Consider the following 22,329-nt stretch of genomic DNA (forward strand, 5'->3'; position numbering starts at 1 on the left):
TTTTGCTGTAACGCAGTAATATAACGCATTACTAATAAAATTTGGGTAATATTATTACTCGTTACAATCTCAGTAACGCAAGTTACAACAACATATTTTAACTCTAAATTAAGTGCATGTTGAATTTACCAACACCGCAAAACAGCACCAGAGAAAAAAATCAGCGGGTAAAATAGTTTGTCTATCTTCTGTTGCTGGAATTAGATGGTTGAGATGACTGCAGAGACAGATTCTACATTTGTGACATGGACACACTCCTGTTATTTTCAGTTTATCGAAGAAAGGGATAAGAATGCTTAGCAATATGTGCGACACCAAACTCTCAACATGGAGAAATAGCACGAGTAAAACCTGGAAACACCTGGACTGGTGCCACTAAGCTATCGGAGAGAGCTGCAGGGTCAGAGAAGAGAAAAAGGCGGCGGACGAGCGCAGACAAGCAACAAAAATTAAGTTTAACTAAAAATAACAAAATCTGTTTTTGTTCAATCATAGTCTATAGGGCCTATGTAAAATGAATGAATATGCGAAATATTTGACTTAGCCTAATTAACAGATTAACTAAACGAAAGGAAAAGACTGAGAGATATGCTGCTGAGTTTGGTTCATAGGCTATTTGTGTGGCGCGGCGCTCTGCGAAAGTCCACGGAAAGGAAACCGAGATGACAGAAATGAAGTAAACACATTGCCGTTTCGAATGATCTGTATGACCAAAGATGACGGAATATTTGGTTATTGTTTGTTTCCGCTGTTCGATCGCGCCGGCGCCTCACGCACACACAGCATTGCTTCAGAGGAGGTGCTAAAAAACTAATTAAATTGAGTGAAAATAATGAACGCCTATAAGCTTCAGCATACAAATTCAGCCACCTTGTGTTTTTTATATACAGCAGCCTCGAAAAAGGCATATTTTAGATTTTTTTTTTCTGTGGTATAAACTTCTCATGTGCCACTGTTATTAGTGATATAACTTTAATGCCAACTGCCAAATATGATACTTACAAATTAATACAATTTATGAACGCACATAGAAAAGAGAGAAAGTAGGGATTTTTTAAATTTTATTTTTATCTATTTAGTATTTTTTTCTGACCATCAAATGTCAGTCACTCTCAATGCCAACTGGCAGGAAAACATGGTAAATTCTAACAATTTTTTACAGTAGATAAAGAAAGTGCCGACAATTCATACAACTATTTCCACACAGTGGCCGTGCTGAGATGCGTCGTATCATGTGTCGATGATAGCCAGAGATGTTGTCAAAACAAAGCATCAAAAATTGGCAATATTAAGAGGATTTAGCATTTCCAAGTAATGTAGGCCTGTTACATTCTTCTTATTATTAGGCCTATTATTATTATTAGGTTACTTTTATTATTAAATGACATGAAATTATTGCGCCGCAATAATTTTTAGCGCATTACCGTATGGCGCGCTGTGAGGATAATTAAAATTTGCTATTAGCTTAGGCTACTCCTCATTGAAAATGTTTTTTAATAGTTTTTTTTAAACAGGTCTATTAATTTATACAATTGAATTATAGGCCTATAATTAAAATTATTAACACTGCAGTCATCAATGAAAATTAAGAGCAGCTTTATTTCGTGCACAGATTTTCAAAAACAACCTGTTTAACGCGAAATACGTTTCTTCTCATGTTTTTCACTATACGGGCCACAAGAGAAATATTAAGGGAATAATTTAAGACAGTTATATACCATCATCAGCCTATATCGAAGTAATTTTGTCTCTTGTTGTCTCAGAATATGCGCCGTTAATGCAGCGTTAGAAAGCTCCGTCAGTTTTTTTACTTTCACTTTCTCTATAGTGAATTGACCGGCAGTGAATGTTCACCGGCATAACTCTTGCACACAGTTTGCGCGTTGCTTGCTTGTGTTGCTTGACCCCTCCCCCGTAATATTAAGCGTTTATAGGCCACATATTAGGCAATTTTTTTTTAATGTTTATTTTTTTTTAATGTTAATGAAAGTGACACCAAAAATAAGGGGACATCATTAGGAAATCCTTGGGGGGGCTGTGCCGGTGCTAAGCAAGTTTCTGATGGGCCCCTTCAAGCCCCGCCCTAGCGCCGCCACTGATTAGCCTAATTCGTTTTGGCTTGTTTAACTTATATTTTTCGTTTTTGTTTTCTTCTGAAACCGTTCAAAATTGCCTATAGGCTAGGTATTGTGTTTTTTGTACATTATAACATTTCGCTTTATTTACCGGTGTTATTTATTAATGTAATAATGCGGTTTCTGCTTATCTGTGTTTAACCTAAACTACAACGTAAAATTAATGTAGACCTACCGGCATCTAAATATGATTTTTATAATTTTATGCTATATAGACCTACCACATTACCCTCCACTGGGTGCAGAATGAGCAGCAACAAACTACATTTTGGCATTTTATAATTCTTCTGTGGATATTTTGGTGAAAGTAACTCAAAAGTAGTGTAACGCATTACAGTTCAGAGACAGTAATATTGTAATGTAACTAATTACTTTTAAAAGACAGTAACTAGTAATACATCATGTATTACATTTGGGAAGTAACTTGCCCAACACTGTGTATATATATATATATATATATATATATGTATATGTATATGTATATAGACAATGTATATCTATTCAGGAAAAATGAGCAGACTACAGTGCCCACACTTGATCATCTATCAAGCTGAGGAACAAGTTGTGCTGGTATTCTCTATTATGATTTGACAACACTTCCTAACATATGTTGGCATTATAAACAAACTGGCACATGGACGAAAGTAATATTTAATGAGTACAGTATTTAAAACTTTTCAAATTTTGTATTTGGAAATGGATCTTTTCTATCTCTAATCAGGCTTATTCTTTTGCATTTTAGGCTCATTTTGACAATAAAGTATGTGCTTTCTGCAAATGTAATTGTGCAAGTGTAACTGATTAGTTTATTACTTTTTATAACGTGCAAACTTCAGTCAACTTGTTTTTGTTTTGTTTGCTGACACCTGGTCATCACCCGCTGTTCTAGGGGCATTCTCTACGACAAAGCTTACATCTCGCCCACATGAACTGCAAAATCTTGGCAAAGTCAGCCATTGGATGCCACAGAAAGGGCAATACATTTTGATCTGAAAAACAAAAACAAGTTGACAAAAAGTTGTTATCGTGACAGGCCTAGAGGTGATCAAGACAATCATCTGATTATAATGGAAATGTTTAGCAGCAGACATCATGTCGCCTGGTTAAACATGCAACTATCGAAGAAATGGCGATTGTAGCAGTAACTAATCGTGTGACAGTGCTCTGTGACTGTCATTAAATAAGCAGTGAGCGGGAAAACATTTGACCCATTAAGAGTTTACAGGTTCAGTGCTGTTTATTTTGTGTCTTTACAGGTTTTTATCATTTTCTCTCAATTGGAAGTACTTGTAGTCCAAATGAATACACATCTGCTTATGGAGAATGTTGTCCAATGTGCAATCCAGGTAGGTTTACTCATCAACTTCATCAAACGCATTTAAATATGATAAGTGGTAATAAAGAAAAGAACGTTTTTCACCTTTTCTCCCATCTCCACCATACCCCAAAAGTATAGTTAACAGAAGTTATGAAATTGGGCCACATCTGCTATTTTCATGCAGGATTAATGATTTATAAAAATCGTTAAGATGATGTATCTACTGCACACTGCTGCTGACGCAGGTAATTGACCACAAAAAAGACAATGCATTTCTTTGTATGCAATTATGCAGGTTATTGAATAATACATATTAACATATATCTGGAATTATCAAAAATTGATTTTAATAATAAATATTACAATACAAGCCTCTGTACAGCACTATATGAAAATAATTTGCAGTTTACCATCTTGCTCATAGCGACAGTATAAATGCATGTCTTTAGCTGTCTGTTTACTTGGAACAAACAATTGAAACCTCCTTACATTTGTTAGGAGACTGTTGATGAATTTATTTGTTTTATTTTTTACCTTTCCAAATCGTTCTAAGAATTCACAAAGTACAGCATGTCATCTTAGTTTTGTATGGTCATTGTCAGTGTTTTTTTTGTGTGGTTATTGGTCAACGGGCTGCTTTGGGAATTCTGCCACTATAGGCAATCCCTGCACTCCAGAAGCATTCATGTTTAACTCCCACCCCACCCTCAACTGTACAACTATAGAGAACTTATGAAATCACATGAATATCTATGAACATCAACATCATCACGGACCCATAATGTTTTTATTTTTCCAGAAGATCCTTGAATTGCTTGGTCACCTTAGAGTTGTGTGTTAATATTTGTTTGTAGGATCAGTAGTACACAGTGACTGTAGTGAAGATGTAAGTACCACATGCAAACCCTGCCCTCCAGGAACATTCGTGAGTGAACCCAATGGTCTTCATCTGTGCTTCACATGCAAACACTGTGCTGAAAGTATGTTTATATTTTTTCTTGCATGTTTCTTTTACTTTCAGAATTTGTAATTTTGCCCTATTGCCAATGTTAACGTGTTGCTAAATGTGCTCTTTTAGGTCAAGGCCTTTACAGCCAGAGTAAATGCACTACAATAAAAAACACCATCTGTGATGTGCTTGATGGATATTACTGCATTGATTACTCCAATGCACTGTGCCGTCATGCTCAAAAACACAGAGTTTGCAGACCAGGACAAGAAACAAAAACACCTGGTATGATTCTCAATTTAGAAGTCTCTAACATATTTAAGTCTTCCCCCATTTTAAGGTGTAATCCTGATATTTTCGGTTGCTGTATCTGCTTGCAGGGACAAAGACATCAGATACAGAATGTGTGGACTGCGCTCCTGGGTTTTATTCTCCATCAGGGCTGAACTGCACCAAATGGACGGAGTAAGTGAAGTGTTATTTGTGCTATGTCTGATTTGAATTTCTCTCTGTCATTCATTTAGTATTATCGGTATTTTTCTTAAGCTGTGCAGCCAGAAATGAGATTCAGACAGAAGGTGGCAGTCCTGAGAAAGATGTAACGTGAACAGAAGCCAAAGGAAAGATATGGTCTTGTAGATTTAATTGCAGCTTCCTTCGCAGAATTCTACAGAAGTTTTTTCTCTGAAGTTCAGAAGGCCAATAACGGTAAGTGGACACATAATTTATTTTAGCTTCATTCGTGGCCAAGTCCAAACCTTTTTTCTTTTTTTTCTTTTTTTTTGTAGCAGCAGCCTTTTGTCATTTTACATATATTGATGAACTTCTAAAAATGTGTTATTATATAACCCTGTGTGGTTAATTTAATTGACCTGATTTGATAAAGGCCTCACAATTGTTTTTTGAATATGTCATTACATTGTAAACAATGTACATTTCAAATTCAAAGTGTTTTTTGTCTTTTCTCTAAGAAAAAAGTGACGTTTATCCAGGAGCCTCAGTGCAGGGCACTTAACAGGTAGCATAATTTTGAGTAGCCACATTCTGAAATGCTGATATACATGCAACAGTTTGTGGAGACTACCATGCCATTAATTCATTTCAATTTTAGATTTCTTTTGAGTTATTTTTGGATTGATCCATATGAAAGAAATTCTGATGAAAGTTCTATACCACTAATCTATAAGTATGACTGGATTACTTACAGAATTCTAAACTGCCAGCCAGCGCTGAAACCACTGGAGGTGTTGAAGTTGTCATATTGCTGTTCTCCACCGGCAGAGGGCATCACTGACTGACAGCCAAACTTATAGTTACTTTGGCTGTTGTCTGTAATAACCAGCACAGTATTGCTGACGAGTGTCTGTCTACTGCACATCCCTGACACAAGATGTCATTATGCATGTAATATTAGACAAGAAAATATTAAACAGGAGCATATACATCAGGGCCCGTATTCACAAAACATTTTATCTTACCACTAAGAGTTCTCCTAAATAGCAGTAAAAGTTTTTAGCTAAGAGTTTTCTCTTAAACCCAATTCACAAAGCTGCTGAGACAAACTTTTACTAAGGAAGAGAGAAATCTTAAAGGGGTCCTATTGTGCTCTTTTACAAAGTCTTGATTTTGTTTTGGGGATGTACTAGAACAGGCTCTCATACTACATTATTTTTCACATATTTTACATTATTACAACACCTCTCTCCCCAGTCTGGCATGAACGGCTCGAATAGTTCCTGTATCAAATGAAGGCCCGCCTTCTGAAATACGAAATGTGCTGTGATTGGTTAGCTGGGCCAGTGTGTGTTGTGATTGGCAGCACTCGGTGCCTGGTCGGGAAATGTCGTTCCCCTTACCATAGCCGCCTGCAAGCTTCAGTGAAAATATTGCATCAAAATCAAATCAATTTGAGCACGATTTAAACCCGGATGATTGTAACCACTTTAAGTTCGTCTACCTTGGGAAAGCTAGCGTGTCTCCGACATAGTGATAACACTCGTTGCCTTCTCTAGTGCAGCTCAACCAGGTCTCGTCCCATTCGTCGATATTTGTGATATCACAAATCCCGGAAAATATGCATTGCAGTCCAAACGAGTCGTTCATTGTAGTTTTTGAAAAGTGATTTCTGTTAAATAAATATATCCTTTTGAAGTGGACTTTGAGCTTTGTAACTTTGCAGATCTTTTTTATACTCAAACAGCAACATTGCAGACTACCTAAAGTTGAAAAAGTGAAAAAGCATAATCGGACCCCTTTAAGCTAAGAGTAAGGGGGTGGGGCTGACCTCGTTGCTATGGATGATATCAGCATTCTTACTAACTATGCACACAGTGATTGGCTGATAGGGGCAGGCTCTGTCAGAGATTTATACATAGAAATATTGTAGAGCACGATTTTATGTTGCCATATTCAAATAAAGGTTTAAAAATAAAAATGTCAGTTGCCACATTCAAATAAATATTTTAAGATGCAGGCTAAGAGTCACTAATTAAACAAGTATATGTTCAGCTAATTGTCAGCCTCTTACATGTATGCTTCTTGTAAACAATTTGTGAATATGCATATAAACAGCCTTTTAATTAACAGAGTAGAATAATCGTGGCTGATAGTAAGACATGCAAACGTAAAAGAAAACCAAACTGAACACAAGAAGAGCGGTTACTTCTTGCCCAACTGGTTAATGAAAATAGGATATAGGCTAATCAAAGGAAAATTGTCCCCGACAAGTTCTACAACAATCATAATACCCCCACAATTAAGGCGATAAACCTTTTTAAAAGCTCATTATCGTCAAATGTTTCTAAAATGTTTACATTCCAAGGCAGATTGCCGGCAACAGCCATTTTAGTATAGTTGTGGTTCGGTCTTAGTGACTTAGGAGTCCTCTTCACTACTCCTAACGTTTCGCAGATTTAGGAGCTAGTTTTAAAAGGCGATAAACCTTTTTAAAAGCTCATTATCGTCAAATGTTTCTAAAATGTTTACATTCCAAGGCAGATTGCCGGCAACAGCCATTTTAGGATAGTTTGTGGCTTGGTCTTAGTGATTTAGGAGTCCTCTTCACTACTAACGTTTCACAGATTTAGGAGCTAGTTTTAGTGCTAAAATGCTTTGTGAAATACTCCTAGAGCAAAAATGTAGGCGTTCTAAATTTAGGATTGACACGCCCATTATTTTTAAGATTTTCTCCTAAATCAGCGAGTTATGAGCTACTTTTAGCTTTAAGATGTTTTGTGAATACGGGCCCAGATCATTAGCAAAAACTGATATGAGTGTACAATAACTATTACAATGCAAGCCTCTTACTATATTGCACACTATATTGCATTAAAATAATTGTTTACAATGCATCTTGTTTGGAGCGACAGTATAAACACATGGAAATAAAGCTTCATGTCTTTAAGATCATATGCAATCATCCTTATTTCTATGAATAAGTTATAAAGAGTGTATTTTATTTCATGACATTTTTATCCATTTGTTATTGGACATACTCATTTAACATGGCTGGCTGTGACTACCACATTTCTAAAGTGGCATTATTATTTAGAAACTATTGCTTTTGTATGATGCTTCATAACATAAACATAAAAAGTGTGCCTTAAACGATCACCCTAAATAAAACCACATTCTATTGTGTTTGTTTGCCTAAACACATCTCCAAATCAATTCCCCCAATCTGGACACTTGAAATGCAAAATGAACGGATGTTAAATCATTTGTGAAACAGAATCCCTCTAAAGAAGACATGCCATTTCATTGTACCGAGACTGACAATATTGGAAACAGATTCTGAAGATATCCCTTGTTCATCAACAGGTGTTCCAGTAACTTTTTGGTGATTGAACGAAATATTGCCATTATAACACAACAGGACCTTTGTTGCATCTCAAAATGTGCTGTTATAACTACAAATAAAAGGTTAATGGCAAATCCAGTGTCTGATGATCATTTTCAAATCATCTGCACCATTAAGAATCTGATAACACTCCAGCATGTTTTTGTTACAAAGCAGTGTGAAACAGCATGACAACTGGGAGGTTAAGAATTTAAAAAGTAAACAACTACAATTCTGACCAAAACAGGATTAAGGGATCTGAAGCATGAAAACACATACAATTGTAATTTAGCAAGGTAACAAGCAACATTTTCATTGAGTTTAACAGGCATGGATGACTATAAAAATAGAATAATTTAACCAGTATGTTCATGTTATTTACAGTATTCTTGAGTTTAAAATGGTTCAGCTAGACAGCAAATAAGGTTCCCAAAAGTGCATGGACTTATTTACTAAATTGCTTTTTTTTTTATTATGAAATGAGGCTTTTACACTACAAATTCAACTACAGAATACAAAGTATTGACAAAGGCACGTAAATCATACAAAGATGTAAAAAATGTTATGATGGCATCTGCTTAAACGTACTACAAACAACTATAAATAAGACAAACACCACAAATTGCTTAGGAAGCCAAAGACTGAATATAATATGACACTGAGATCTGGTAAACATTAAAAAGGGAAAACAGTTAGTAAATAAACATTGTGTACAAACTATACATTTTTTCTTGTACATTTATTGGTGGTTTTCCCGGTCATATTCAGTCTGTCATGCAGCGTACAGTCTTTTAAACACAAAGAGACATGACTAAATGTTCATGCTCCTCTGAATCTTCTCCAGCGCAGCCTCCTTCTTCTTCAGGAGATCCTTCAAACGTTCGATTCTCTCACGCCGTTTTATCTCCTCGGCATCCAGCGTCTCCAATGTGTACAGTGACTGTGTTGGAAATGTGTCTATTTTGGGACCTTGCTGTTTATTCGAGAATGACATGCTGGGGTTGTCTGATGCTGCACTTGGTGTAATATTCACTGAACTATTAGGTGAGATGTCGTGCGAGGTTTCACTAGTAGAGCCTTCTAACAGAGCTTTGTCTTCATGTGGATTTTTTAATGACTGTTTTCTCCCTGCTTTCTTAACAGGATCTTGATTTTTTAGTTGGCGATTCTCTTCTGGGGTTTTATTTAAGCAGTTTTTTTTTGTCCCTTTCTGTGACTCAACAGCAGTACATGGACTCGGTCTGTCTTGTGAATGGAGGGATGAAGTGGCTTCTGCAGCCCCCAAAACAGTCCCACAAGGACAGGCCGTGCACACCTTACCTTTTTTAGAGCGCGGTGCGGTCTTCCTTTGAGAGGAAGGTGATAAGGTATGACTAGAAGTCTGTTTGGCTTTTTGTTCAGATAAGGGAGTAAAACAGCCCATGTTACCAGTACAATCTGCTGGCATTTGAGACTGCATATGAACTTTATCACCTGTAGATTCTGTTGGTGAACAAACCTCTTCTTGACAAGCTAAACTGTTTTCAGTGGGAACAATTGAACATTTAGAGGCAGGTGAAATGTTTGTGGAACTTCGAGAGGGATTATCTTGACTCCCAACCTGCTCCTGCTTTTTTCTCTTGACCGTCAGGCCTTCATCCTCCTCCATTTTTGTGTAGGGAACCTAGCAATTGAACAAAGTGTCATGAAATGAATCGATGCTGTTACTCCTACAGTCATAACTCCTCAAACAAGTGAAAAAATGGTTGACGTGAGAATTTTTATTTTATTATTTTTTAAATAGCTTGTTCCATCAATTAAGTTTTCATTTTCAGATAGGAAAGAGAGAAACGTGTTAGAAAAAAGAAAAACTATTTAGTTCATGAAATATTTACAATATAGATTTGAACTATTTTAGTACTATTTATATACTATTATAACATGGATTAAAATTTTGAATTAGCTTTTATTTTTATATTTTCAGTTTAATTTTAGTTTACATTTCAAACATTTTATTTTTACATCACATTTTTATTTTCTTTTTTTGTAGTCGTGTCTGTCAAGCTTTGTTTTTATTTTAGTTTACATTTAAACAATTATTTCAGTTAGTTGCTAAGGAAGCATTTCTATTTTTTAAGATTTTGAACTAATATTTATATTTACATTGAATACAGCTTTATTTCAATTACAAAAAATGTTTTTTAATAGTTTTAGTTAACCATAACAACAATGATTTGGAAATATATTAAAATAGCATCTGATCAACACTGATGTAGGAAATATGTACATGCACTGTAAATTACAACACAATTTGGATGCATGAATATGTAACTTGCCTGCATCATTTGCTGTATTTTTGACTGCAACTTTGACTCCTGGATCACTTTACGAAGGCCGTCTAATGTGCGTTTGTTTATGAAAAGTCTCTCTGTCAGTTGATCTGGCTTCACAGTCGGCTTTGGTCTTTGCAAGCAAATTTGTACATCAGAGGTGATGCCAAATTCTTTTCTTAGCTCACAGTCAGTCTTGGGTTGACTCCTCTGATCAGATTCTAGATTTCCATAGGCCTGAGACAGAGAGAAGAATGCATTAAATGTCAGCCTATTGAAAGACGTTATTTCATTAAAACTAACAAATATGATGTTTAAATTTGGTCTATTACCTTTTCAGTATCATAAGTGGCTTGAACACAGACATTCTGGGGTGCTTCCAAAACGCTGGCAGTTTCAGCGAAAGCTGCATCATCTTGACTTCTCGTCTCAGGTGGACTTCCACTCTCCAAGTCTTTATCTGCCTCCATATTCACATTTTCAGAAAGACAGCTCAAGTTGCTTTCATCTCTTTCATTTCCCTCGATCTGCTCATCCATCATCTCATCACTCATTTTGGCTGAAGGATTATCTGGACCACCATCTTTTTCAATTTCCGCATGTGCCGGTTTTTCCCCTTCATTCTGTGAGACAGACTTTGCGCTTGTCTGTGTGTGTTGCACTTCCTCAGATTTGTTCTGGGAGGCAGCTTTCTCTACTTTATCACCAGCACGAGTCTCTGACTTGGGTGGAATGTATGACACAAATATGACATTAGAGTCTTCATCGCTCTCATCCACCTCAGTTTGACTCGGTGTAGGCAAATTTCCCGGGGCACCTCCCAGACATGTGGACGTTTCCTCATCGTCATCACAGAGATCAATAATTTCACTTACATTTCTTTTTGGGTCTTGCTTAGAAGAGTTTGTCCCCAGAGCGGAGCTGGCAGGCAGCGCAGGAGAGGTGCTGACAACCCCTCTTTTCCCACCTTCGCTGATCATCACATCCTTGGCGATCTCTGAATTTTTCTTGGCCACAAAGTAGACTTTCCCATTGCACATGACCAGGGCGTTGTCTTTGCCTGGGGTAATCTTTTCTTGGCTGGCCTGAGGAGGTGTGGGTTTGCTTGGCACAATTTCATTTGCCATCCCAACTGAGTTGACATTCTTGACTGCTTTTATGGTGTCAGAGTTGACATTCGGTGTCATTACAGGTACAAGGCAAGGAGCGGATGCACCTGTTCCCTCCCGGATGACCCATTTTAAGGGAGTGTTCACTTCTTCATTTGTTTTAGGAACGCAAACAGGTGTTTGCAATTTTGTAAGCAGATTTTGAAACTGGGTCTTCTGTATTTGACTTGGCTTTGTAACCGAAACTACTTGCTGGTCAGAATTGAGCTTAACAGAGTTCACAGGGGAAACAAGCACAACTGTTGGTGGACTCTTTTGGAGGTTAGCGGTGTTACTCACAGAGTTCATTATCCGGCATTTGATGGACTGTGGGAGCGCAGTGGCTGGCAGAGTCCTAACTTTCGCATTCGGAGGGATCTGCAGGAAATGACCGTTTGGGAGAACAGGTGATTTAATGGTAACAGGCAACATTTGGACTGCCACCATGCCCTGTCCATTGGGCTGAGGAGGTAACTGGACTGAATACTGGGAAAGCGATTGTGTTGAAAGAGGAACATGCACTGGCTGTGGATTGTGAATAATGAGGTCATTAGTTCCACCATGTTGAGTTTTGACAGCGTTAGATACAGTTCCGACCTGCGGCAGGGCTTTTAGGACATACCGTCCATCTGCTATGGTCTGAAGGGAGGGAAGCCGCATCTGTGTTTGAGATGAAGCAGCAGCAGGTGGATGAACCGGTTTTGCATAGGCTTTCAGTTGTACATCCACACTGTCTCTTTCTGTACTAAATGGTGTCTGATAAAACTGTCCATTTACTTTCTGGACAGGAATTAACTTCATGACGTTTTTCCCATCGGGTCCCACTGCAGGCATTGCTTGGTAATAGACTCCTGTTCCACTAAAAGATGAAGAAAAAAATTATACATCAAAATTATCTTTAATATTCTGTGAAAATACTATTTTATATATATATATATATATATATATATACACTGTATATATAAATACAAACACACATACAGTTAAACATTATTTTACATTTACATAAAGTTTTCAACATTGATCATGATAAGAAATGTTTCTTGAGCACCAAATTATCATATTAGAATGATTTCTGAATGATCATGCAACAATGAAGACTGGAGTAATTGCTGGGAATAATTTACATTAAAATATGGAACAGTTATTTTTTATATTGGGTGAATACAGTATTACTGTTTCTACTGTATTATTATTATTATTATTATTATCAAATAAATACAGGTTTGGAGATCATAAGAGACTTATTCCAAAAACATTTTAGAAATCTTACAGATCACAAATTTGTGAATAATAATTTACGCTTATGATTTGCATTATTTAAAAAATGTTTACCTGTAGAATTCTCTGTGCTGACAAGTGTCATATGAATACATGGATTCAATTAATGATTAAAAAAATATAAATAATGGAAGAAACACATAGTACTTCGTCAAGTGTAAAACTGTAGACATTAAACAAATTTGAATATTTATCACATCTGTCAGCTGTCATCTAATTTACGTGCATCCTTTTCAAATGTGTTCGGTTTTGCGCGTTTTCGGAGGTAACATAAACGCTCGCGACAAGTCACCAAAACACTCGCCATTTTGGACAAGCTTACAACGATCGAACAAGAACACACACGGTTGTTAACGCGTAGACGCAGAGTTGATAAACTTACCTCTCCATCATGAATATCTGTAGGCATTACACCTTAAGAAATACCTGTTGTCGATATTTTATTTAGCGCATCGTTCAATTTTATCCAGCAACTTGAAAACGGCTCCCTTTACAGGATGTAATACTCAAACCGGAAATACGTTTATCAAAATAAAAGACACCTGAACCGTAAAGGAAGGAAGACAAAAAGGTGGGGGTGGGGGGGAACGAATGAACAAGGCAAAAGAGAGAAAGGAGAAAATAATAAATGAGGAAAAGGGAAAGAACTAAACGAGGCAGAGCAAATGGGCTGAATAATGAATGAATGAATGAAACGGAAAAGAAAAATGTACGAAATTAAAGGAAAAGGAAAACTGAAATCGAAAGAACTAAAAAGATAACAAGCACAAGTGAAAAAGAGCCAATAAGAGAGAGACAGAACAAATTAAAGACAAGAAACAAGGAAAGAAAAGAACACAGAAATGTTGGAAAATTGAACAAAGGCAAAAGCAAAAAATAAATAAATATATAAATTACTAATGCAAGATATTGTAAGACAAGATAATATTTCTCAAAGGGTTTAATTCATTGCAGTTATTATTCCACACATAGTACTTACCAGAACAACAAAACCTTTATATTAAGAGGCTTGTATTCTCCAACAAATGAATTCCTGCTCAGCTGACTAACTTTAAACTCAGTATTGGGTCATTCAATGTCAAAACCAAATTTTACAAAAGTTCCTGGCTACATTTTTTTATTTGTTTTCTGAAGATTTTTTTTTTAACACAGAGATTGGTAGGTATATTAGAAAAATCTGCTGACTTTAATAAGCTTTGTTGTATTACATACCAATGGTGACCGTTCAAAATTAGGAAAAACTTTTTGAGGTTCCCCCCCCAAAGTGTGATCAGAGTGGCTGTGGATCAATTAGGATTAAAGTTATCTTAATATCCTTTTATATTTTGGTTCTTAACAAACCATTCTTTTGATATTCCTATTTTTAAGGCCCTATATGGTTCACTTCCAGAGATATTGGGATTTCAATGCGACCCCATAATCGAGTAATTGGTCAATTATACACATCTTTAGTGGTCAAAAACCAAATGTGGGTAATTTTAATCTTTTAAAGAGGAATGTCTGAAGAACAAACAATGTTGAAGCTAGAAATGTATGATACTAAACCAAATTCAAAAGAGCATTATTTATCCTTTAAAATTGTTTGTTGCACAATAAAAATGTTACATATAAAACAAAAATATACAATCAAAACATGAAATATACAGTATGCATACAGATTCCTTGAGTTTATCCTACTTCCCTTTATCTACCCAGGCAAAAAAATTACACCTGGCCTGAGGATTGGAGGCATGGCCTTGAGGACAAGCGCATACAAAAAACTGCCGGCCTAAATTAGGTCCTGCTTTTTTCACAGTCCGTAAGACACAGGGCTCATTGTGTGATTTACACAGTGGTGGTTGAGGAGGCCCATGCAAAACCGCTTTCCAAAAACCAGTGCATGGCCCCTTTTTACAGTCCTTTGACTTGACTATGGATGTCGATTCTCCTTCCACTTCATCCTGATTTTCAGTCTCCATCTCTGTTACCAAAGAAAGATTGGTCTCCGTTTGCACATCGCTAGGGCAGCTTCTGACATCACTCTCACTACCTGGGCTATCCTCAGAGGATTTTGTCTGTTTCGGGCTCAAGTTTCCAATGGAAGGAATCGATGGTGTTTGTTTAGGCTTAAAGAAAGCTAAAAGACTTCCTTTAGCATTGCCTTCAGTTTTCATCTGATTGCTTCTTTTGGCTTTGGATGCATTTGCATCTTTTTCTCTACATGTAGGTCTCTTCTTTGCAACACTGTTTCCCTGTACTACAGGATTCAGGTTTTCCCGAATTTCCCCAGAATCCTGTGATCCAGGTAGACTCTCTTCAGAGACTTTAGAAAACCTCTCTTTCTCTGAAACTTTGACAAAGAAGCGTGAGAGTTTCTGCTGTCTGCCAGTGAACTCTGGCATGTGACGTGTGCACATGGGTGGGCACTTGGGACTAGACCTGAGGGTACAGCTGAGCTGCGCCCATACGGGACAATGATCGGATCCCTCCACCTCCGGCATAATGTCCACACCAAAAAAGGCAGACTTCACCAGACAGTGGTCGGCTAAGATGTAGTCAATCCGTGTGCCATAGTTGGTCTGCCTGGCACCCGTAAGCGTGGACCAGCACGTGAAGGCATTGGAGCACTTTGGATGGAAATGGCGGAAGGAGTCGACAAACTTGCCTCCAGAGGCAGATTTCTGGGAGATGTCTGTAAGTTCATCTTCAGTATTTCCATTTTCAGTCTTTTCTGCCGTTCCAAACAGAAAATGATCCAGCCACTTCCTCCCAGGATTATCTTCAAAGTTATCCTAAATGACAGAACAGTAATAAGAGCAGATATATGCTAGTATGTAACTTGTGCGATAAAACAAATATACCTTTTCCGTGTAAATTTGAGCTTTTGTCCTATCCAGTTGCAACAAGACATTTGCTTGGTTACCTAGTTTCTATTTCTAGTGTGTAACATCGGGTGACTCCGCCCATAATGAAATCTTATTGGTCCATTGGAAATACAGTTCCACATATAATTATATTAAAGGTCATTCCGTGTCAAATCAACCAAATTTCAGAAACTTCCCCGGCTCAAATTTTTGATTTTGCTAATATTTTTTTCTGAAGAAAGACAGACATGTATAGTGATGAAAGCCAAAATATTAAATGTCATGGATGGATATTTCCTGAGTAATCCACTAATGGCAATTTTCACCTAAGATTCAGAGCTAATTTACAGGGGGCTAAAAATGACTTCAGAAAGATGGCAGCATCATAATGTTATTTTTACACAGAGATTGGTAGGTCTATTAGTAAAATCTGCTGACTTTAGCAATCTTTGTTGCATTTTGTGCCAATGGAGACCATTCAAAAATGGGGAAACGGCACTTTTCAAGTTTTTACACCAAAGTTTGCATCTCTGTAACTCAAGCAGTATTAAAGATCTTAATGCCCTTTTAGATATTGGGTCTTAAACTTTACTTTTGGCATCTTCATTTTTAAGGCCCTATAATGTTCGGTTCCAGAGTTTCTTTTCTTTTAAAGAGGAATGTCTGAAGAACAAATAATGTTGAAACTAGAGATGTATCTCGTTTACTTCTGTCAAAGCAACTGCATTGAACATACCTGTCTCAGTGCCATAAATATGTTTTTTCCAAAGTTTGCATGCCTATAACTCAAGAAGTATTAAAGATCTTACAATATGATTTTAGATTCTAGTCCTTAATAAACTTTTCTTTTGGGATCTTCATTTTTAAGGCCCTACATTGTTCAGTCCCAGAGACATGGGGATCTCAATGAAGCTCCATTTTCAGATTGTTGAATATTTTACTTATTTTTAGGGGTTGAAAACCAGGTGTTGGTCACTTTGTATACAGCTAATACTTACTGTATTTAAAGCAGAATGTCTAAAGAATAAGTAATGTTGAAAATAGGAATGCGTCCTGTTTCCTTCTATCAAAACAATTGTAATTGCTAAAGTCAGATTTTTACTAACAGACCTACCAATCTCTGTGTAAAAATAACATTATGATGCTGCCATCTTTCCGAAATCATTTTTACCCTCTTGTAATTTGGCTCTGAATCTCAAGTGAAATTTGCCATTTTGACCCCCTCTTAAAAAAAGTGGATTACTTTAAATAGTAAATACTATTAAATATTCATCCATGACATTTAATATTTTGGCTTTCATCACTATATATGTCTGTTTTTCTTTAGAAAAAATATTAGCAAAATCAAAAATTTGAGCCAGGGACCTCTGGTTGAGTTGACATTTTAAATGTTTGTTTTTAACAGTGAAAAAACTACATTACCCATGATTCTGTAATCTCCATCAATCAGATAACTAAAAAAAAGCAAACCATAGCAAAATAATTCTTATCTACATCTAATCAACATCTTTAAATCAATACTTTTATATTTCCTCCATCTTTTTTTTATTTGATTCTGATAAAGAACCTCAGACACTTTGATCTTCTGAGACGGACAATACACACACAGTGTATTAACATAGACATATGTTTCCACATCTCACTGAGAGAATATGCGGGAAAACGTCTCTCTCACCTATGTATTAGTTCCTTCTCATCCGCTTCCTTCCCCTTCCCCATCCTCCCACCACTTAGCTCACTCAGAATGGTCAATAGTATAATGTTCTACATGAATGCAAGTATTATTTACAGTCATGTTTGGTATCATTTGAACTGTCTCTATGCGTCTGGTACAATGGTCTCAATCTTACAAGTAGACTAAGGTCATACAGATCCTGAGTTTAGAGATAAGTCGATTACTATCGAGGGTGTGTCATTTCCCAGTGCCTTTCATGTAAATAACTATATGACCCCAAATGGTGTTAACACGTCTAGGCCTTAATCAATGCAAATTCTAATTGTTAGTTCTTGTCTCCATTTGGAAGATGTTTGTCTTGGTCTGAAGTACTTAAGTAAATGTTGCAAGAGGATCAGGCGATTCTGTAGCCTGAAGAGCCCGTAGTGTGGAGTGTGTCCAATCTGTCCATACACTCCATACTATGTATTTTCTAAAGTCAGGTATGCATCTTTTACTCTTAGATTTATCTTTGAGAGTCTGGTGTCTTGTAGTGATTATCTTTGAATTGACTGTAATTGGCATAATACATTTTACCTGACTAATAATACATTGCTACATTTGAATTGATTCCATTTACTCTAAAATTATGAACTCTAGTAGGTTATGTTGTATCTTTGTTACCGCATTTCTGCGTCAGGTTAGTAACAGATTAAAATCCAGTTGAGATGGAGCATAGGGTACGACAACTGGATTTTTAGAGATCCGGCTAACACTTGGTATTAGTTCAAGTGTACTTAGACTCTAAGGGCTTGAAGGGAATTTCCATTTAGGTCAACTGGATGTTGTTCGACCAACCTAAATAGGGTGAGCCTAACCTCTGTTTATTGTAATATTATTCTAGCTAAGTGTACATGGGAAACCATGAATGGCATGACCATACCAAAGACACTATCAGGGAAACAAAGTGATGTTGGTCGGCTTATCCATATGTGACCCTGGACCACAAAATGGACTTTCAAAATTGAGATTTATACATCATCTGAAAGCTGAATAAATAAGTTTCATGTTATGAAATAGGACAATATTTGTTCGAGCTACACCTATTTGAATATCTGGAATCTGAGGGTGCAAAAAAATCAAAATATTGAGAAAATTGCCTTTAAAGTTGTCCAAATTAAGTTCTTAGCAATGCATATTACTAATCAAAAATTACGTTTTGATATATTTACAGTAGGAAATTTCCAAAATATCTTCATGGAACATGATCTTTACTTAATATCCTAATGATTTTTGGCATAAAAGAAAAATCTATAATTTTGACCCATACAATGTTTTTTTGGCTATTGCTACAAATATACCCCAGCGACTTAAGACTGGTTTTGTGGTCCAGGGTCACATCTACTGTAGTAGTGGTTGTGACCTCTGACTAGAGATAATGTTGCTTTATTCAAGTGTGTACAGATCTATGGGGACTAAATAAAAGTACTTTTAGAACGAGCAAGCATGTAAGAGCGGCCATCTAAAATATTAGTCAATTACCTCTGTCTAATAACCAAGACTGGCGAGTATGTGACCGTGAGGTATGCTAACGGCCAATGCGATATCTCTGAGCGACATGAGAATGCAAATGATTGAGTACAATAAGATTAAAGAGCTAAATAGAATCAGATGTCTAGACAAATTATCCTATGAAGGATCAATAATAATTGGCATTTTAACCTAAATTTGAGTTCATAATAAAATTCATCCACCATTGGATATCTTCACGTGGACCTTACAATTCTCAAAGTTTCTTGGCATTGTAGTTCTTTCCCTCATTAAAGATGTTCAGTACACTGAACTGTTGAGCACCTTTTATCTTTTGGTCTGATTTTCAAATGCTTTTTTGCTTCTAATCAAAATTTGTAACCTCTTGATTTATCTCATAGCTGGTTAGTTCGGTTCATGGCTTATAACAAGATTTTAAAATCCTTATGGGGAAAAAAGAATGGGAAAATATGTTCGCAACCAGCATCACTAAAAAGTGGGCACTGTTGCACTTTATTAATCAGCAAATATATTATAATTGTTTGTGACTGTTGCATTATACAGTGCATTTTTGCTTTTACTGTGGACTTAACTGTCACCCCTAGTCAGGACAACTGGAGTTAACAGAAATCTTGAAATAATGATGGAGGAACACGTTAAAGGACTTACCACATCATCTGGGTCACAATGGTCTATGGGTCGATGAGAAGTGTTAACATCTCCCAATACAATCACATGACTGAAGAGTGACAGAGGAATGGGTTAATCAAACAAATAGACATCTTAGATCTTTTTTGTAAGATCTCTCTCTCACCTCCCTGAGCTCAAGATGGCTTCAGCTCTGCATTGGAGGAGCTGGTAAAACTGGAGCTTGTATTGTTTTCTCTCAGGTTTGTCTGGATCAGCTCGGGGACAATAAACATTGATAACGGTCAGCTTCTGTGGTCCATCTTTGCCACTGAGAATAATAAAAAAATATGTGAAAACAACGTTCACAACATGTTAATGTCCAAGATCCTTAAACTTACATGAAGTGATGCTGAGTGATGACAGCCCTTCCTTCATTGTCCAGCGCCAGAGGCTCCTCACTAGACAACTCAACCTGGACACCATAGCAACCAACAGCCTCTCCCTGATTGGCCAGCAGACCTGTCAATCCTTCCTCAGCCAGGAACGGAGTAGCAGTATCCTTACAGTAGGTCGCTACGCCTGGTCATGGAGAAATTCAGGTTGCTCATTGCAGACAGTAAATGTAAAAACAAGGCTACGTTTATTTTTAAAAATTAAAAATATGGACATGAATCCGGTGTTTAAAACATTCCAGTTTTAATTTTAAGTCACTTTACTGTCGTTTAATGGTTCTGTAGGCTGCTTTACCCGAGTATCCACTTCGTCCTCGGCTAAAACTAAAGTATGAATTGTAGCCATCAACAATTGCTGTCTTCTCATCCAACAGGTCACCTGAAAAAGAATGTATGCTGAGCTGTTAAAGTTATTACATTGTTAAAAACAGGGCACATGTGCTTTATCAAGCCATTCAAAGTCTTCTTTAAAGTTTCTTTAAAACACTTACGGGTAACTTTAGTCTCTTGGACGCAGATTATATCGGCATCGAATGAATCCAAAATTTTCTTGATGCCATTTTTAAACGTTCGTATGCCGTTTATATTCCATGTTAAAATCTTCATGTTTATCTGTCAAACAACGTCGGACGATTCAAGCTGAATGCATGTGTGAAGTACTGACCTTATTTTTGTCCGTATCAAATGTTTTCAAAATAAAAGTCTTTACACCTGCGTTTATTCAAAATACTACTGGTCTAAATGTTAGACGAGTATGGCCCTGTAACCAGTATGCAGTTTTCCACAATGCATTTTAGTATCTTGTATAATTTATTTTAAATATCTTTTTTTTTTGTACAGAACCACTTTTAAAAGAAACAAATATACAGAAGCCACAAGTACATTTGATAACCACAATACATTCATGCAGAAATGTTAAAATATAAAACATTTTATTAGTGTTATAACTCGCCCTATTTTTTCTGTCTGATGTTTCAGAAATTTTAGATAAATTGAAATACCTTTAAAATTGATTAAAATGGATTACATTTAGTTACATTCATTTTTTTACAAATTAAATCAAGGCAGAAAATATGTATATGTAGATTTCTTAAAACGTTCATCAAAATACCATTTCATATTACAAAATAAAATGGGTTAAATGTTTTATTTACTGAATTATTATTTAAAAAAAAATCAATGGTCACTTCACGGTGACTATATTTATTTTGACTAAATAGTAGCTCATATAGTATATTCATTATTTAACTGTCTGTGCTCATGTTTTCTTAAACATCTGACTGCAAGGACATAAGTATTTTTAAGATATAGTATAGATTGCAAGAAAACATACAGCATGTTTAGTAACTGAAGCCCTGTTTTGGCCCCAGTATAAGTCAAATGTAAACATGTTTACTCAAATTCAAAATAAGTAGCATCCAAAAAAAATAAAAAATGTCTAGGGAATTTATGTACTGCACTGTAGACAAACACACATACCAACATCTACAGCCGAAGTCTGTTATCAGTCTTGATCTGAATGTTTACTGAAGGGAAGGGTTTGTACTTGCTCAGCTAAGTCAAGGATGACAAGAAGACTTTTCCATGTACACCAGGACAACATAGACCGAACTGCCTCTTATCTAAGTGCAAGGATTTTACTACGCTTCAATTTTCTGATCATCAAGACAGGTACAGTACACACCCTCCATAAAATCAGAATCTAAATGCATGTGTGAAGTACTGACCTTATTTTTGTCCGTATCAATGTTTTCAAAATAAAAGTCTTTACACCTGCGTTTATTCAAAATACTACTGGTCTAAATGTTAGACGAGTATGGCCCTGTAACCAGTATGCAGTTTTCCACAATGCATTTTAGTATCTTGTATAATTTATTTTAAATATCTTTTTTTTTTGTACAGAACCACTTTTAAAAGAAACAAATATACAGAAGCCACAAGTACATTTGATAACCACAATACATTCATGCAGAAATGTTAAAATATAAAACATTTTATTAGTGTTATAACTCGCCCTATTTTTTCTGTCTGATGTTTCAGAAATTTTAGATAAATTGAAATACCTTTAAAATTGATTAAAATTGATTACATTTAGTTACATTCATTTTTTTACAAATTAAATCAAGGCAGAAAATATGTATATGTAGATTTCTTAAAACGTTCATCAAAATACCATTTCATATTACAAAATAAAATGTGTTAAATGTTTTATTTACTGAATTATTATTTAAAAAAAAATCAA

At 36.1% G+C, this 22,329-nt stretch overlaps 3 protein-coding genes across 6 annotated transcripts; 1 reads left to right on the forward strand and 2 right to left on the reverse strand.

The window, feature by feature from the left end:
• Positions 1-3,151: 3,151 nt before the first annotated feature.
• Positions 3,152-5,110, forward strand: LOC107668090 (tumor necrosis factor receptor superfamily member 14-like). Of its 3 annotated transcripts, none has more exons than XM_016459871.1 (6): positions 3,401-3,481; positions 3,638-3,698; positions 4,308-4,433; positions 4,532-4,687; positions 4,783-4,867; positions 4,949-5,110. In XM_016459871.1, exons 2-6 carry the CDS (start codon positions 3,665-3,667, stop codon positions 5,007-5,009), a joined length of 462 nt encoding a protein of 153 aa, XP_016315357.1. In that variant the 5' UTR covers positions 3,401-3,481; positions 3,638-3,664; the 3' UTR covers positions 5,010-5,110. The 3 variants fall into 3 exon arrangements, with proteins under 3 accessions (XP_016315359.1, XP_016315357.1, XP_016315358.1); XM_016459872.1 differs by having other exon boundaries at positions 3,434-3,481; positions 3,592-3,698; XM_016459873.1 differs by lacking the exon at positions 3,638-3,698 and having other exon boundaries at positions 3,152-3,481.
• Positions 5,111-7,461: 2,351 nt separating this feature from the next.
• Positions 7,462-13,496, reverse strand: LOC107668080 (ligand-dependent nuclear receptor-interacting factor 1-like). 2 transcript variants are annotated; one of them, XM_016459850.1, is made up of 4 exons: positions 13,405-13,496; positions 10,882-12,556; positions 10,556-10,786; positions 7,462-9,903 (listed from the first exon to the last, which is right to left on the reverse strand). In XM_016459850.1, the coding sequence occupies exons 2-4, from the start codon at positions 12,529-12,531 to the stop codon at positions 9,052-9,054; spliced, it is 2,733 nt and encodes a 910-aa protein (XP_016315336.1). In that variant the 5' UTR covers positions 12,532-12,556; positions 13,405-13,496; the 3' UTR covers positions 7,462-9,051. The 2 variants fall into 2 exon arrangements, with proteins under 2 accessions (XP_016315336.1, XP_016315335.1); XM_016459849.1 differs by having other exon boundaries at positions 13,361-13,496.
• A 742-nt stretch (positions 13,497-14,238) lies between these two features.
• Positions 14,239-20,761, reverse strand: LOC107668008 (DNA-(apurinic or apyrimidinic site) lyase 2-like). Its single transcript, XM_016459737.1, has 6 exons — positions 20,579-20,761; positions 20,383-20,466; positions 20,034-20,214; positions 19,820-19,963; positions 19,675-19,744; positions 14,239-15,749 (listed from the first exon to the last, which is right to left on the reverse strand). The coding sequence occupies exons 1-6, from the start codon at positions 20,691-20,693 to the stop codon at positions 14,652-14,654; spliced, it is 1,692 nt and encodes a 563-aa protein (XP_016315223.1). The 5' UTR covers positions 20,694-20,761; the 3' UTR covers positions 14,239-14,651.
• Positions 20,762-22,329: the final 1,568 nt, after the last annotated feature.

This window comes from Sinocyclocheilus anshuiensis, unplaced genomic scaffold (genome assembly GCF_001515605.1).
Source record: "Sinocyclocheilus anshuiensis isolate Anshui unplaced genomic scaffold, SAMN03320099.WGS_v1.1 scaffold1024, whole genome shotgun sequence".
Lineage (NCBI taxonomy): Eukaryota > Metazoa > Chordata > Actinopteri > Cypriniformes > Cyprinidae > Sinocyclocheilus > Sinocyclocheilus anshuiensis.

Bases quoted from the DNA above. Each gene is read 5' to 3' on its own strand.
- LOC107668090 (XM_016459871.1), top strand. From the start codon at position 3,665: ATGATGTATCTACTGCACACTGCTGCTGACGCAG. The intron at 3,699-4,307 runs GTAATTGACCAC...ATTTGTTTGTAG, and splicing joins GCACACTGCTGCTGACGCAG to GATCAGTAGTACACAGTGAC. The intron at 4,434-4,531 runs GTATGTTTATAT...GTGCTCTTTTAG, and splicing joins ATGCAAACACTGTGCTGAAA to GTCAAGGCCTTTACAGCCAG.
- LOC107668008 (XM_016459737.1), bottom strand. From the start codon at position 20,693: ATGAAGATTTTAACATGGAATATAAACGGCATACGAACGTTTAAAAAT. The intron at 20,215-20,382 runs GTAAAGCAGCCT...CTCCATGACCAG, and splicing joins AGGACGAAGTGGATACTCGG to GCGTAGCGACCTACTGTAAG. The intron at 15,750-19,674 runs GTAAGTCCTTTA...TCTGTCATTTAG, and splicing joins ATTGTGACCCAGATGATGTG to GATAACTTTGAAGATAATCC.
- LOC107668080 (XM_016459849.1), bottom strand. The intron at 10,787-10,881 runs GTAATAGACCAA...TCTCTGTCTCAG, and splicing joins CCACTTATGATACTGAAAAG to GCCTATGGAAATCTAGAATC. The intron at 9,904-10,555 runs GCAAGTTACATA...TTCAATTGCTAG, and splicing joins AAATACAGCAAATGATGCAG to GTTCCCTACACAAAAATGGA.